The sequence below is a fragment of the Ictidomys tridecemlineatus genome, chromosome 10, assembly GCF_052094955.1.
Source record: "Ictidomys tridecemlineatus isolate mIctTri1 chromosome 10, mIctTri1.hap1, whole genome shotgun sequence".
NCBI lineage: Eukaryota > Metazoa > Chordata > Mammalia > Rodentia > Sciuridae > Ictidomys > Ictidomys tridecemlineatus.
Window position 1 is genome coordinate 23,016,025 of NC_135486.1, and position 17,365 is coordinate 23,033,389.

Sequence of the window (17,365 nt, forward strand, 5' to 3'; positions counted from 1 at the left end):
TCCCATAAGTATATTTCTTATGTGGCTTCTATTTCATGTAAACTATCCTTAACATTCCTTAAGGAATATTAAGCAATATTAATATTCTATTTGCTAGCTAAAGTGCTACAAGAAATCTGAAACCCATTAAGTCAGTATTTTAATGAAGTAAGCACTTCACAGCTCTGAAGAATAGAGCAAATTCCCATACCACCTTATTCTAGGGATAGGCAAACTAGGACCCAAAGGCCAATTCTGGCCTACCACTATCTCATAAAACCTTTTATAAGGGGCAGAGCACAGGGTTGTGGCTCAGTAGCACAGCATTCGCCTAGCATGTGTGAGGCACTAGGTTCAATCCCCAGCACCACATAAAAATAAACAAAATAAAGATATTGTATTCATCTACAACTAGAACAAATATATATATATATATTTTTGTCTGCTATATGGATAGTAAAGCATCCACAATTAAAGATAAGAAAGGTAACTTGAAGGGACAGGATTGGTTGATAATTTATATATAGTGCAACCAGTGATAAAATTGATGCTAAAATAATGTAATTTTAATTAGGTATATTCTGAAACACAGACTTGATATATTTCACATAATGACAAAAATGATAACTGATTCATTGTTAGTGCTATGTGCTAGGGGATAGTCTAAATACTTCATGTGTATTTACTCATTTAACTTCACCACAATCTCTTGAAGTTTGTGGTACTAGGTTTGAGACATGTGAGCCTTGACGTGTGGTACTAGGCTTGATGTGTGAAGCTCCAGAACAAAGAAGGGATTTGCCAAAGTTCGAAGAACTAGTATTAGAGCCAAGGTACTCTGGATCCTAGCTATTCTGTTAACCCTTGGTACAAGTTTTATGGCAGTAAAACTGAAAATTTGCTCAATTTATGAGAGAATATTGTGACTGACAGTTGACAAAGGGAGTGAAGTCAGGGATATCATTTGATCGGAAAAGTCTGAACATCATAATTTAGTTATTTGAAAAAATTGAACATGTTAGAAATGCTAAATTGCTAAGATTCCAGTAGCTTGAAAAATCAACATAAAATAGCATAGATTTTTTCCAGATCATTTTATAAAGTAGTATTGTATTATATAAACACATTACCTAAGCAATTTTTAGTTTTAGTTCAGTGTATGAATATTACATTATACCAGGAAAAAGAAACCTTGAGGGAAGGGTTTCTGATTTGATTAAAGTCTAGATTGCAATTGTCTTTTAATTTGCAGTTCCTTAAGGAACTTGACTATTAGGGGTTATATACCTTTATTATAAATGAGAAAAATATAATGCATTTGCCAAAATAGCCTTCCATTCATTTCAGCCCATGTGTCCATTTGAAGATTACTGTTAGTGCAAGAATTGGAGCCCCCCATATTTTTTGATCTATCGAGTAGGCTCTGCTTTTTTTTTTTAATACAATTTCATATTCATTAGCCATTGGACATGGACTCTGATCATTTGCTTATTTATTGCATATAGGCATGAAACTAAATTAGAATTATTGATTTTTGTCTTGTTAAGTATTCAGACATTTTAGCTGACATCCTGAAATACATAAATATATATTAAAAGTTGAGCTACCAACTAACTGAGAGTGGTGGATGTGGTGGCTCATACCTGTTATCCCAGCATCTTAGGAGACTGAGGCAGGAGGATCACTAGTTCAAAGCCAGCCTCAGTGATTTAGCGAGGCCCAGTGCAACTCAGTGAGATCCTGTCTCTAAATAAAATATAAAAAAGGGCTGGGATGTGGCTTAGTGGTTATGTACACCTGGGCTTAATTGCCTGTATGGGAAAAAAAAAAATTTTTTTTTTTTGAGCTACCAAAATTAAATGTCAGTCAAGATCTTGAAGTTGCCTGGGACACTTTATAAGAAATCTCTAATGTTCTAAGGAACATGCTTTGAAAACTATTAAAGTTTTACTCGGTTTGGGACTTGTGGCAACAGATGGAAAAAAAACCCCTAGATTCAAAATGAAATTTTTGACTCTGATGAAGGCTTCTCATAATATTTAGTTTCCTCAGTTATAAAGGATCGTTTGTTGTATGATATGTTTCTGAATAAAAGTAGTTATGATGTATTATGGAAAGAACACTTAATCATAGAAATAAATGACTAAGCAAGTTTTTTTTGTAAGCTTTTACAGATGATCCTAGACAATTTTTTGGCTTTTTTAATGGTTCAGAAATGTTACATACACATTGACTTGAAAGTGTTCCACTTTTAGCACAGTATTCAACTAATAATAATTGTTCTCCAACACTTAATAATAAAGTTGGTTTTTGTGTAGGTTAGAGGATATATTCTGAGCACATTTAAGTAAGTTATATCAAGCTATAATGTTTGGTAAGGTCAGTGTATTAAATGCACTTGTGGTCTATGTTATTTTCAATTTATTATGGGTTTATCAGAATAGAACCCCTTTGTTAGTTGAGGAGCATTTATAGTTAGTTCTAGTCTTTTCGTTCTGTTTTGTTTTTGGTACCAGCTATTGATCTCAGGGGCACTCAATAATGGAGCCACATCCCCAGTCCTAATTTGTATTTTATTTAGAGACAGGATCTCACTGAGTTGCTTAGGGCCTCGCTTTTGCTGAGGTTTGCTTTGAACTTGGAGCCTTCTGCCTCAGCCTCCTGAGCCACTGTGATTCCACGTGTGGGCCACTACGCCTGGCATAGCTCTATCTAGTCTTAAATGATTCAGCATATATTTTGTTGTGGTTTTCTTTGTGTAACTAAAAGTATCCTTAAAGTTCATGAAAGTCATGGATTACTTCCATGGAAATGTGTAGGTGAGGATTTTGTAAGGAAAAATTATGTACAGTGATTTTTTTTTCATAAAACTTTATATAAAGTTCAATGGTAGACTGCATGCTTAGCATACCCAAAGCCCTTAGCCCTTCAGTTCTTAGCACTGCAAAAAGTTTTTTTTTTTTTTTTTTTTTTTTTTTTTAAGAGAGAGTGAGAGAGGAGAGAGAGAGGGGAGAGATAGGGGAGAGAGAGAATTCTTAATATTTATTTTTTAGTTCGCGGCGGACACAACATCTTTGTTGGTATGTGGTGCTGAGGATCGAACCCGGGCCGTACGCATGCCAGGCGAGCGCGCTACCGCTTGAGCCACATCCCCAGCCCCTGCAAAAAGTTTTTTTTAAAATAAAAATTTAGAATGTTTACTAACCAGTGATTATTTCCAGGATGAAGAGTGTGTGCGCCTTGATAAAGAGAGATTGGCTGCTCGTTTGGAGGGTCATAAGGAAGGGATTGTACAAACTGAACAGATCAGGTAAGAATTTTTTTAGTACCAAATATGGAGTTTAGGTATATGTAAATATACATAGAAAAAGGGAAATTAAAATGCTTCCCACACTTGCATTTACCTCTTTAATTCATTATATGCCTCTGTTCCCCTGATTTCAAAAGAATACATTTTTTCCCTCAGTATCCATAGTGGATTGGTTCTAGGAGGACCCTCTCACCCCTTATACCAATATTCACAGATGCTCAAATCCTTTATATAAAATTACATATTGCTTATAGATACCCTCTGCCATATTCTTTTGTGCACGCAGTTTACTTATAATGCCCAATATAATGGAAATGGTATGTAGTAGTTTTACTGCATTGTTTTGGAATAATAACAGGAAAAAAAGGTTTGTACATGTTTAGTACATACAGTTTTTTTTGTTTTGTTTTGTTTTAATATTTTCAGTCTGATGTTGGTCGAATTTACAGATGTGGAACTCATTGGTCCTAAGGACTGTGAGGGCATGTTTTATGATAGGATGGGTTGGAAGCCATATGCTTATCTTGTTTTCTAGAAAGCCTTCTTCATTATTCTTTTACCACATTTGTGTTTCTTTTTAATAATTTTTACCTTATGCCACTTAGTTTGTTTAAATTATTTTTTGGTATCAGGGATTGATTCAGAAGCACTTGACCACTGAACCAGGTCCCCAGCCCATTTTATTTTTACTTTCTGTCACCCAGGATTGAACTCAGGAACTCAACCACTGAGCCACATCCCCAGCCCTATTTTGTATTTAATTTAGAGACAGAGTCTCACTGAATTGCTTAGCACCTTACCGTTGCTGAGGATGGCTTTGAACTCTTGATCTCCTGCTTCAGCCTCCCGAGCTGCTGGGATTATAGGCATGTGCTACCGTGCTTGGCCCTTTTTATTTTTTGAGATAGGGTCTCACTAAGTTTTTGAGGCTGGCTTTGAGCTTAGAAATCCTCCTGCGTCAGCCTTCCAAGTAAGTCATTGGGATTATAGGCATAATATATAATATCAGACTGTGCCTGATATGCCACTTATTTTATAATATAATCTCTTGATTTGTAGCAGAAATCAGCAAACTTTCTGAAAGTGCTGTATATATATGTTGGCTCTCTAATAGTGATTTCTGCATCTGTGGATTCAGCCAATTGTGGATCAAAGATATTTGGAAAAAATGTGTCTGTATTGAACATGTACAGATTTTTTTTCTTGTCCTTTTTTGTCCCCCACCCAGTACTTGGAATTGAACCCAGACCCTCTCCATAGACTAGTCTGGTGCCTAGCCACTGAGCTACATCACCAGCCCTTTTGTCATTATATTTAAACAATATAGTATAACAACTTATTTGCAGTATTGGGGATTGAATCGATGGCTGCTTTACCACTAAACTACATCCCCAGCCCTTTTTAGTTTTTGAGACAGGGTCTCACTCAGATGCTCAGGCTGGCCTCAAAACTTGAAATCCTCTACTCTTAGTCTTCCAACTACTCCAGGCCAGTGTAACAACTTTTAACATAGTATTTGTATTCTGTTGGGTGTTAAGTAGTGTAAAGATGATTTAAAGTGCATGGGACAATGTGAGTAGATTATATGCAAACAATCTACAATTTTATAAAGGAAACTTCAGCATCTTTGAATTTTGATATCTTTAGGGAGTCCTAGAAACAGTCCCCTGGGATACTGAAGAACAAGTGTGTTAAATATTTTGACTTTGCAGGTAATATTATTTCTTTTGCAACTACTTAACTCTTTTTATGGTAGGGAAAGCAGCCAAAGATGACACAAAAGCAAGGGTGTGCCCAGATTTGGTCTGTAGCTTAACTTGAAGATGCCTGATTTATTTTTTACCTTTCTTTTTTTTTTTTTTAAATATGGTACATTATACTTGTACATAATGCGGCATTTGTTGTTACAAATTCATATTTAGATGCAGTATAACAATATAGCTAATAGCACTCTCCAGAGTTTCCTGGACCCCTTCCCTCCTCCCATCCCTGGTCCCTTTTCTCTATTCTAATCTCTGATTTTTCACAAGATTTGCATACCCTGCCTCCATCTTTCTTTTCCTTTTTACTCTCTTTCATGTAAGAGAGAAAACATGATCTTTGGCTTTCTGAGTTTGACTTATTTCGCTTAACATCTGATTTTTAATATATTTAGAATTACTTCATAATGTTTTCTTTGGCATAGTATGATTCTTAAAAATTCAGTGCAGGAATTTTTTTTTCTTTTTGTGATAATGCTGAACTGAGGTAGATCCCAGTTCCTTGTGCATGCTAGGCAAACACTATACCACAGAACTACACCCCCATTCCCAGTGTAGATTGTTAAAAGCTTTATTGTGGTGTGTAGGTAACATACAATTAATTTTGTGTATTTAAAGATAAGTTTTCATGTATGTTTACACCTGTGGAACATCTTATCATTCATAAGAAATGAACATAACATCCCCCCTTAAATTTCTTGTGTACCTTTGTAATCCTTAACACCTGTTCCTGCATCCTCTTCCTAGGCAACCAGTGAGTTGCTGTTAGTAAGGATGGATTTGTTTTTTTCTAGAATTATATGTAAATGGAATTGTGCAGTAGTTTGTTTTTTTTTTTTTTGTGTGTGTGTGTTTCACTTAGCATAATTGGTTTGAGATTAATTTTGTTGGTGGGTCTATCATTAATTCATTCCTTTTTTATTTGAGTGTTCTTCCATTGTATATAAGTACCACAGTTTGCTTACCAGTCACCTGTTGATAGACATTTCACTATTGGTCTTTTTTTTTGGTACCAGGGATTGAACTCAGGGGCACTCGAACTCTGAGCCACATTCAGCTATTTTTTAAATTTAGAGATAGGGTCTCACTGAGGTGCTTAGTGCCTTGCTTTTTGCTGAGGCTGGCTTTGAACTCATGATCTGCTTGTCTCAGCCTCCCAAGTTGCTGGGGTTACAGGTATGTGCCACTTCATCTGGATGTTTTTTGATTATTACAACTAAAGTTGTAAAAAAAAAAAAAAAAAAAGAAAGCTGTGAGCATTTGTGCTCAAGGTTTTGCATGAACGTACACTTCCATTTCTCTTGGGTAAGTACCTAAGAGAGGAATGATGGGATCATATGGTAGTATGTACTTAACTTTTAAAAAATGATTAAATTAATTAATTAATTAATTTTTTAAATGAAGTGCTGAGGATTAAGCCCAATGCCTCACACATGCTAGGCAAGTGCTTTATCACTTAGCCACAACCCCCGCCCCCAGACTTAACTTTTTAAGAAACTGCTAAACCATTTTTCAAAGTGGTTGTATCATTTTACTTTTAAGTCAGCAGTGTGTAAGAGTTTTTCCATTCATGCCAACTCTTTGTATAGTCAGACTGTATAGTTTTAGCAATCTAATAGGTGTAGTGGGTATTTTGTTGTGGTTAATTTTGCATTTTTCTCATGATTAATGATGTTGTAAGAAGCGTCTTTTCATAGTCTTAATTTAACTTCTTTGGTGAAAGGTCTTCAACTTTTCCCCTATTTTTTTTTAATAGGTTATATGATTTCTTAATAGAGTTTTGAAAGTTTGTTACATATTCTGGATATGACTGTTTTTGATGCAAGGGATTGAACCCAAGGGTGTTTATCCACTGAGCCATGTCCACAGCCGTTTTTATTTTGAGACAGAGCTTTGCTAAATTGCTTAGGGCCTTGCTAAGTTTCTGAGGCTGGCTTTGAACTCTTTAATTGTCCTGCCTCAGCCTCCCGAGATGCTGGAATTAACAGATGTGTGCCACCTTGCCATGTGAATTTTTTATATTTTCTTTGTGAGATTGAGGAAATTTTTTTTTTGTTTTTTAAATATTTATTTATTTTTAGTTTTTGGCGGACACAACATCTTTGTTTGTATGTGGTGCTGAGGATTGAACCCGGGCTGCATGCATGCCAGGCGAGCGCGCTACCGCTTGAGCCACATCCCCAGCCCAGGAAATTTTTTTTTTAAGTTGTTGATGGGCCTTTATTTTATTTTATTTATTTGTATCTGGTGCTGAGAATCAAACCCAGTGCCTCACACATGCTAGGCAAGCGCTGTACCACTGAGCCACAGCCACAGCCCTGAGGAAATTTTTTCTATTTTTAGCTTGTTGAGAGATATTTTTCCCATCAGAAATCAAATGTTGGACATTGCTAAATGCTTTTTCTGATTATATTGAAATGATCATAGGGTTTTTTTAGGGTTTTTTTTTTTGTTGTTAAAATGGGTAAATTAATTTTGCGAAAGTCTATATTCTGGCGATAAACAACATCATCTCTTTTTTAAAAAATGTACATTTAATAGCCCCCAGTAGCTCTGGATCAGGAATTTTGGCATGACTTGGCTAACACCTTAACTTTCAGCCTCACAAAGCTGCAGTTAAGGTGTTAGCCAAGACTCTAGTTTCATCTGTAGGCTAGACTGGGGGAATATGCTTCCCATCTCACTTGTGTGTTCTCATTTAAAAAATTTTTTTTTTCTTTTTATGAAATATACATTATTTCTTATGGCTTCTTTAAAATTTCTCTTGCTGATTTTGAGCTATTTAATTATGACATAGTTTTGGGAAAACTTTGTGTTTCTTGTGCTTGTAGTCTCTTGGGAAAATATTTGGGTTAATTTTTATTAAATTTGAAAAATTTTGGAGCCTTGTTTCTTTGAATTTTTCTGATTTTCTCTTTTTGGAGTTGACTTGCTTAAATTCCATTTGATGTCATTTGAGAGGTCACTTGTTTTCTTTTCTTCCCTTTGTTTTTGATTCTTTATTTCTATTTTTCTCTTAAATTTTTTTCAAAATTGTACTTTGGATAATTTTTTATGTATATTCAAGTTCAGTGATTTTTTTTCCTGTAATCTTATGTATTTTTTAAATTAATTGATTTATTTTTATTTATAAGTGAACACAATGTCTTTATTTTATTTTATGTGGTGCTGAGGATTGAACCCAGTGCCTCATGCATGCTAGGAGAGTGCTCTACCTCTGAACCACAACACCAGCCTTTATGTATTGTTTTTAATATCTCTCTGTTTAGAACTTTCATCTCTAAAAGTTTGTTTTGCTTTTTTAAATTCTATGTCTCTACAACTTGTTGAATACATGAAATGTGGTTCTACTAATTATTGATTAGTATTTCTCTTCATTTTGTTGCATATTTTCCTTATTTGCCCTGAAATCTTTGGCTGGAAACCAGACATTGTGCATTTTACCTTGTTGAGTCCTAAGTATTTTTTTTTATTTCTCCAAATTTACTTTAACTTTGAATTGTTGCACAGTTAAATCAACTAGAAACAGTTTGTTACTGTGGATTTTTAGTTTTAATATTGTTATTTTAACAATGGTCAGTTATAGTAATTTTTCTTATGGTAATTATTTCTACCCACTGCTGTGGCAAGAATTTTCTGAGTACTCTTACTTTTTTTTTCCCTTTCTGGTATTGGGGATCCAACCCAGGATTGTTGCATATGCCAGGCAAGAACATTTGCCACTGAGACTGAGTTCTCTTCCTAATGACCAGTGAACATGAACTTTTCACTTTGGTTGAGGAGAACTCCTTGTGAACACTGGGCATGCATTATTCCCTCCAAACCTCTGGGGTAGTTCTTTTACTTAGGTTGAGATGGTTTCCTCATACTTACATGCTAATCCATACTTTGTTGGGAATACTCAAGAAGATCTTCTTCAGTTCTTTTTTCTCAGAAGCTCTAGCCTATGAATTCCAAAGTCTTGGATATTTTCAAGGCAGTAAGTAAAGGCAGCTGTCGGAATTACCTTGTTTTTTGGTCATTTGTCAGGGAATCACTATCCTTTATGACTTGGTAGCTAGTGTGTAGTCATCCATTGTTTCATGTATTTTGACATGAAAACTTTTCAAGTTGGAGGGATTAATCCTGTTTCTTCATCTTGGCTAGAAGTCTAATAATTGAAAGTTTAAGGCAGGCTTGATTAAGTAGTTTTGAAAAGTATTTGAATTTGTTTAAAGATACTTTGGTATACTCTAGGTTTTAGGGGAACATTGTGTGATGTTATACAAAATGAGTCAAATATCTGATGTGTATTGCATCTGCTATAAAGTACCTGCATACCTATTCTAAATAAAATTAGTATATTATATAATACTACTGTATTTAAACCTGCAGGAATTTCCATCCTTTTTCCAGATCTTATGTAAACGTATTTCAAGATTTTCATCTTGTGACTAAAGTAATATTTTTGTCTACAGTTATTAAGGTACTCAACCACTTTTTCTCTTTGTCATTTTATATTACAAAAACACTGTGCTTAAGATTATCATCTTATGAAGTCCATACTTTCAGTATTAAGAGTTTTTTTTTTTTTAATAGTTTTCGAAAGCATGGTCTTTCTTTGCTCTTTTACCTATTTGAAAATCAAGTAAAGGGAATATTAAGAAACTTCAAAATATGGTAGATATTTTAAAATGATTATGTGTTTTTTGTGGTATTAAAATGATTGTGTGTTTTTTGTGGTATTTAAAAACCTCCTTCATCTATAAAATATGATGTGTACAATGGCATGTAGGTTTGTAACCTTGAAATAAATTTTAAGGAAAATCCAAGCTCCCGCACTTTTTACAGGTTGAATTTTTGGCCCCCTTACAGGTGGCATGAGTGTGTGTATCTGTGTGTAATTTCCATAGATATAGAGCTAGAGTAGGTAGTAAAATTTCTTAAAATATGAAAAAAAGCACCCATATTAATGAATTCAGGTCTTTTGAGGGAGAGATGAAAAACTTCTGAGGAATTTTGTTGAGTTGATCTTTCCTATGAAAGTATGAATTTGTCCAATAGATATTGTCTGTGTGTGTACCCTTATCTATAAAAATCTTATATGATTACAGAATATCAACTATGTCAGTTTGAGATGAGAAGTGCCACTTAAAAACAATTTTACCAGAAATTTATAAATATAACAATATATGATATGTTCAAGGAAACTTTGCTGTCAGAATTAAAAAAATAAATTGCTTTTAGGTCTTTGTCTGAAGCTATGTCAGTTGAAAAAATTGCTGCAATCAAAGCTAAAATTATGGCTAAGAAAAGATCTACTATCAAGACTGATCTAGATGATGACATAACTGCCCTTAAACAGAGGAGTTTTGTGGACGCTGAGGTGGATGTGACTCGAGATATAGTCAGCAGAGAGAGAGTATGGAGGACACGAACAACTATATTACAGAGTACAGGAAAGGTAATAAAAATATTTCACCCACTTGTAAAATGAGTGTGTATGTTTAATCTTTTGATTAGTTGTAGAATTGGTTAAAATTTTATACTAGGAAATTTCATGTTTTATTTCTTTGAAAGATCAGGTGTAATGTAAATTGCCAAATGGCCATATTTACCATTCTATTATTGGTCACCAGAGAAGCTGTGTGAGTTAAGATACATGCCCCTTCACACGTCTTTTTTAAATATGGAGTGTCCCAGTTCTCTTTTGAATCAGATTTTTGCCTGAACTTCATAATTAGAGAATATTGAATGGCGAGCTCTCTGATCATCAGAGAACTGATACCATCATTAATTTTATTCTTATAAAGTAGAAAACTTACAGAAATCACTAAATATATATTGAGTATATTTTAAACATTAGATTCTATTTTAGGGATATAGAATTTTTTTTTATTATTAACCTCCTTATTAGCGGGGATATTTTTGTTTTGTTTCAGCATGTGGGGTTGGTTTTATTTTCTCCTTTGCTCTGCTCCCCCTTTCTTTTTCTTCCCTGACTCCTTTCTTCTTCTGTTTTCCTCCATTTTTCCTCATTCTCTTTTTCCTTCCCTTTCTTTTCATTGTTAGAGATAACACATTAAAAAAAAAAAAAACCTTTGTACATGTGTCTTTTTCATTTATGTCCATACAACTTAAGGATTCTTAAAAACAAATTTTTGATCAAAAAAGATGTACATTTAAAATTTTGGAATATAGATATTTGATTCTGGATGGTCTGGTATCTTAATAGATCTCTCAAAAAATGGATGCATTAATTCTGTTTTATTTACATGTTTTCATCTACGTCATCCAGTCCTCATATCCCAATTCCCCTTACCCTAGATTTTCTCTTTCTCTCTCTCTCTTTTTCTCTTTTCTAGAACCACTTAATCACTGAGCTACACCTCCTAGCTACTTTTATTAATTTATTTATTTTTGGGTACCAGGAATTGAACTCAGGGGCACTTGACCACTGAGCCACATCCCCAGCCCTATTTTGTATTTTATTTAGAGACAGTCTCACTGAGTTGCTTATTAGTACCTTACTTTTGCTGAGGCTGGTTTTGAATTCTTGTCCTCCTATCTCAGCCTCCCAAGCTGCTGAGATTACAGGTGTTTGCCATCATGCCTGCACTACTTTTGTTTTTTATTTTGATATAGAATCTCACTAATTTGGTTAGGTTCTTGCTAAATTGTTGAGGTTGGTCTCCAACCTGTGATCTTCCTTAGCCTCCTGAGTTACTGGGATTACAATACGTTCTCTCTTAGTTCTCTACTGATGCAAAGTTGGTAATAGTGATGGTCTGATAGGAACATTTGAAGAATTGTGTGGGATTATTGATGAAACTGACTTTAACATTGTTTGAGGCAGAATGATTTTGATTGTAGAATGTTGAAATTTTAGCTTTAAATTTACTGTGCTATCTAAATAGGAATATAGCTACTTGAAAAGACTGTATATGAAAACAGTTATTTCCATTTCTTTTGTATTTTGACTTACTTCAAAAAGTACTTTTAACAGCCATTCTCTAGATCTTAGAATTGTAGATAAATTCGAGCATATGAGTAAACTCCCATTTTCCATTTTTGTTATTTATAATAAAACAATATTATATTTATTTTCATGGCCTAATATGGCTAATACTTGAATAATACTGTGACTTATTGTTTTAATTATTGAAAATCTTAAATTTATAGTAAGGAAATAAAACAGGTGATATGCCTCTCCTTTCTTTCAAAACAAAAATTAAATTTTCAAATAACTGAGGTGAGTAATTTTCTTTGAGCTCTAGATGGCAGGATTGTACCACAATTTCAAAACTGTGTTCTAATTTAATACAGTTTGTGAGTACCATTGTGTCTTTTTAAAAGTAAGTTAATAATTAAAAATTGTTTAATAACTGTACCTCTGTGATTTAATCTTCTTAAATATAAAACCATATTTGGACTGATAATCAGTTTGTATACTGTTTTTATCTGTTAAGCTGTGAAAAATACTGTTAAGTACTTAGAGTCCTATAAATTTTAGAACATCACTGCTGCTAATTATTAAGGTCTTCTTATTTTCTGAGTTTTAGGGGGAAAAGACAGTAAAAAAAGGATAGGTGGAAACTTTCATGAGAAATACGAACACATCTTTTTATATAATTAAATCATTGCAAGCACCCCAAATAAAGTAAACTGACTTTACTGTGCCATTAAAACATGTTTTTAAGCTTCTACAAATTAGTATATGCCTTATTCTATTTTGTGCTGCTAAAAGCAGAATACATACTATAGACTGAATAAATTTTAATGAACAGAAATGTATGTGGCTCATGGTTCTTAATGCTGGGAAGTTTAAGATCAAGGGACCACATGTAGTATGGTCTTCTTACTACATAACATGGTAGAAGGTAACACAAGCATGAGAAAGAGTGAGGGACAGAAAGATAGAAGGGGATTGAACTCATCCTTTTATCTGAAAGTCACTCCCATAGTATGTAATCCACTCAATTCCTGCTTGATCAGTATGAAAGGTCTTAACACTATTGCACTGAGGATTAAGTTTCCACCATATAAATTTTGCAGAACACAAACCATAGCAGTATAGGGCAAGTGACGATAATTACTTGTAATTCTACCAAACAACAAATAGGTAATAATAACATTTCAATGGATTCTTTTAGAATTAGTTTTTTTCAGTATTTTATTATTTTTAAAGTAGTGAGATATGATCTTCTTTTTTCTTTTTCTTTGGCACTGGGGATTGAACCCAAGGGCACTCAACCACTGAGCCACATCCCCAGCCCTACTTTGTTCTTTATTTAGTGACAGAGTCTCACTTAGTTGCTTAGCACCTCTCTGTTGCTGAGGCTGGCTTTAAATTTGTATGTTCCTGTCTCAGCATCCTGAGCCAGTGGGACTGTGGGTGTGTGCCACTGTGCCCGGCAAGATTGGATTTTCATAATAATACTAAGGTTGTATTTGCATTTCTTACTATTGGCCTTCAGTCTGGTGTAAAAGCAATAGCTGGTAAAACTGGCTTGAAACAAGGCAGTGGCATCAAACTTTATTAGTAAGCATTGTGTTCTTCATCCTGATCATGTTCTTTTTTTTTTTTTTACATTTTTTTAGTTATTGATGGGCCTTTATTTTATTCATTTATTTATATGCGATGCTGAGAATTGAACCCAGTGCCTCACGTCACACATGTGAGGTAAGTGCTCTCCCAGTGAGCCACAGTCTCAGCCCCATGATGATGTTCTTGATGAGGTTTTAAAATTCATTCTTTTAGGGGATGGGGTTGTGGCTCAATGTTCGCCTAGCATGTGTGAGGCACTGGGTTTGATCCTTAGCACCACATAAAAATAAAGATACTGTGTTCACCTAAAACTTAAAAAAAAAAATAAAAAAAAATTAAAAATTAAAAAAATTAATTCTGTTAAACCTTGACCATTTAGTAAATCTTTTTTAGTATTTTATGTAATAAGACTGAAATGTATATTGCAGTTCTGGATATCAAAATAATATAATAGCACTGTGCTATTTGAATTGTCAGTTAAATCAGCTGCATTTTCACAGAAAACCATTTTTTATTTGAATAACTTATTTAGACTTGGGTATTTGGCAGACATTTTTTTTTTTTTCAAAAAGAAGGAAAGAAGTCTGTTCCTTTAAGGAAACAAGTGACGATATTTGTTGCCAATGATAAAATATGAGCTTTCATGAGAAAATTAAATTTTTTGAGAAATTTTTCTTGCTTCTATGACCTTAACAGTTTTGTAATTCTTAGACTCTTTGATATATTTTTTATGAGTTATATTAACAAATAAAATGCAAATATAATAATAAATATAATTTGTTGATACTGTATAATGCAACTTGTTAACATTTGGAAAATATGCATAACAGTGATTGATATTTTTCCAGATGACTAGAACATGGATTTAAAAATAATCCACATAAAGTACAAAATAAACCACTGAAGTTTAAAGTAGTAATAAAATAAATTTATAGTTGAGGCTTTCATATACAGATCAACAACTGACCATATGGTTTTGTTTTAGTATGATACCAAAGAATATCCACAGTTATCTGAAAAACAATTATATCCCTCTCTTTTCTAACTGTGTGAAGCTACATTTTCTCAATATTCTTTGATCAAGCCAGATAGCACAGCAAAGATTGTTGAAGCAGATATTAGAATATAGTTATCTTTTATTAAGCCAGAGATATTAAAGACTTGGAAAAATTTAAAACAGTGTCCTTTTTGTTGCTACTGTTTTGTACACTTTGGAAAATAATTTTTTAATAAAATTGTCATTTAAGTTTACATGCAATCATGTTTTTCTTTTTTTTAAAATGGGTTATATATTAAAAATTGGTTGGGCTGCGGTTCTGGCTCAGTGGTAGAGTGCTCGCCTAGCACGTGCCAGGCACTGGGTTCCATTTCAGCACCACATATAAATAAATAAGTAAGTAAGTAAATAAATAAATAAATGGTGTTGTGCCCAACTATCACTAAAATATATATATGTATGTATATGTATGTGTGTGTGTGTGTGTGTGTGTGTATATATATATAAGTAAATTTGTCAGTTTCAATTTTTCAATATGATAAATTTTATAATTCATACAAACTAGGGTCTTTAGGGTCCTTAGTAATTTCTAGGATTGCAAAGGAGTTCTGAGACCTGTTTTGCTATTATAAAGAATTACAAAACTGCATATTTTTGTACCTAATACGATGGTAGTAGTTATGTTTAAAGGCACATGTCATTTTTTATATATTTTTATTTGTGTAGTATTTATTTAATATATACAAACCAAGCAAGTGCTAGGCACTATCTGGAGATGTATTTGTCCTAGATATCAGAGGTTATATTTTTTGGCAGAAGACAAAATGTTAAATAAATAGAGCAGTAATTAAGACATGCTCATGATAGGGTAGACATCCAAAAGGGCTTCTAACTTAATCAAGAAGACAGTGGAGAGAATAGATACTTAAAGTTTAAAAACTACTGAGTATGGCTGGGGTTGTGGCTCAGTGTTAGAGCGCTTGCCTAGCATGTATGGAATACTTGGTTCAATTCTCATCACTGCATATAAATAAAGAAAATAAAGATCCACCAGCAAATAAATAAATAAATAAATAAATTTAAAAAAAACTAGTGAGTATTTGAAGTGATAAGGTTGGAAAAGTGGTCTAAGACAAGGAAACAAATGCTTAATTTTCTGTAGTAGAGAAATTACGTTGCATTGGAGGTTCATGAGGGCAGGCACTGTGTCTTAGCTGATCTTGTCATTGCTTTTGAGTATCAATCAAGGTTTTTGGCTTATAGTAGAGTCTTAAATATTCCTTAAACTTCTGAGTGATTGATAAGCAGAAAGAAAAGCCCCATGGGAACTGTTAGAATCAGGGAGGGAAAAGAAACAAGAAAGACTAGTGTCTCAAAGGCCAAGGAAGAATATTTCATAAAGGAAGCAGTACTCAACTAGTTGTGTCTAATGTCACTAAGATTATTCATACAAAAATTTATTCTAAGTTTATTAGTAAATACTTCCCAACTTTTCTGATTTTTTTTTCAGTGTTCACATTGACGTCTAACAGTATCTGAGAACTTTCAACATCTAATATAATCCATGGCAATCTGAAATTAATATTAGAGTGTATTTTACTTACAGGAGGATATTGTTGATTTCTGTCAAAATTAGGGTACCACTTTTGACAGCAAATGTTATATTTTTATTTTAGCTTGTTTGCTGGTTATGCATTTCATTAGATACAGAATATGAATAAAGTTGTAGATAAAAATTGCTATTTAAGTAAATGAGAAAATGAAATGAATAATGCTGCGTTTATAATAATTGGTCTCTGGATGAATTTTCTAGTAGTAGTTGGATGATACTTTTTTGCTTAACTGTCTCATTGTGTTTTCCATTACTGTAATGTAATGCCTGCGACTGGGTACTCTATAAAGAAAAGAAGTTAAGAACTAGGCATATTATAGCAAAGTGGTAGAGGATTAGTGAGCATGTGCAAGGTTCCTGCACAGGGCAGGGGTATGGGTGTGAAATGAAGAAAAAAAAAATGGAAGATTCTTTTAGGCCACAGTTTTAGAGTTTGAAAGTCCAAGGATGAGCAGCCTCATCTCTTCAGCCTTTGGTGAAGCCCCTTTAGCCCCTTTCACAGTATGGCAGAGAAATGGAAAAGAAATTGACTGCATGCAGAAGGGGACAAGTGAATTTTTGCCTATCCTTGCTGAGTAACAACCCATTATGAAGAATTATTAAAGAAAAGCTTTAATCCCTTCCAACAGCAGTGCCCCAATGACCTGATTACCTTCTGTTAGGCCTCACCTTTTAGAGGTTTCATCACCTCATTATCACCACACCAAGGAACAAGTAAGTCTCCAGCACATGAATCACTGGGGAGGCAAACCACGTCTAAGCCATAGCAATGATAATGGTATCTTAATATGGTAAAGTAGGGAGGAACTGATAGGAGGAAAATTTAATCATAATTGCTTATTAAGTAAATTTACTGCCTTCGTATATTTAATTTTAAGTGGACTTAATCAGAATCCATTTATATTTTAGAATTTTTCCAAGAATATTTTTGCAATTCTTCAGTCTGTCAAAGCCAGGGAGGAAGGGCGTGCGCCTGAACAGCGACCAGCTCCAAATGCAGCACCTGTGGTAAGAATGTTTTGCACCTTATATAGTAGTTTTAATGAAAGTGCCATTTTTATAACAAAAATTTCAGTGTTGTAGTTTTGAAGACATCTTAAAGTTTTAAATTAATATTGTAAAGCTGCTTTGGTGTACCTTAATGATGTGAAGACTCTTTTCAGCATGAAAAGTTACTTCA

The 17,365-nt window shown here is 33.7% G+C and overlaps 1 protein-coding gene across 2 annotated transcripts in view; it reads left to right on the plus strand.

Annotated features, from left to right (window-relative positions):
* Cdc73 (cell division cycle 73) overlaps positions 1 to 17,365 on the plus strand; it is a 116,975-nt gene that overhangs the window by 12,790 nt on the left and 86,820 nt on the right. For both annotated transcript variants that reach the window (XR_013426452.1, XM_005335354.4), the window contains exons 6-8: positions 3,201 to 3,289; positions 10,276 to 10,492; positions 17,095 to 17,193. Coding sequence is in view for 1 of the 2 variants with exons in the window: in XM_005335354.4 (XP_005335411.1) it covers positions 3,201 to 3,289; positions 10,276 to 10,492; positions 17,095 to 17,193 (405 nt within the window). In the remaining variant the exon portion in view is untranslated. The remainder of the gene's footprint in view (positions 1 to 3,200; positions 3,290 to 10,275; positions 10,493 to 17,094; positions 17,194 to 17,365) is intronic.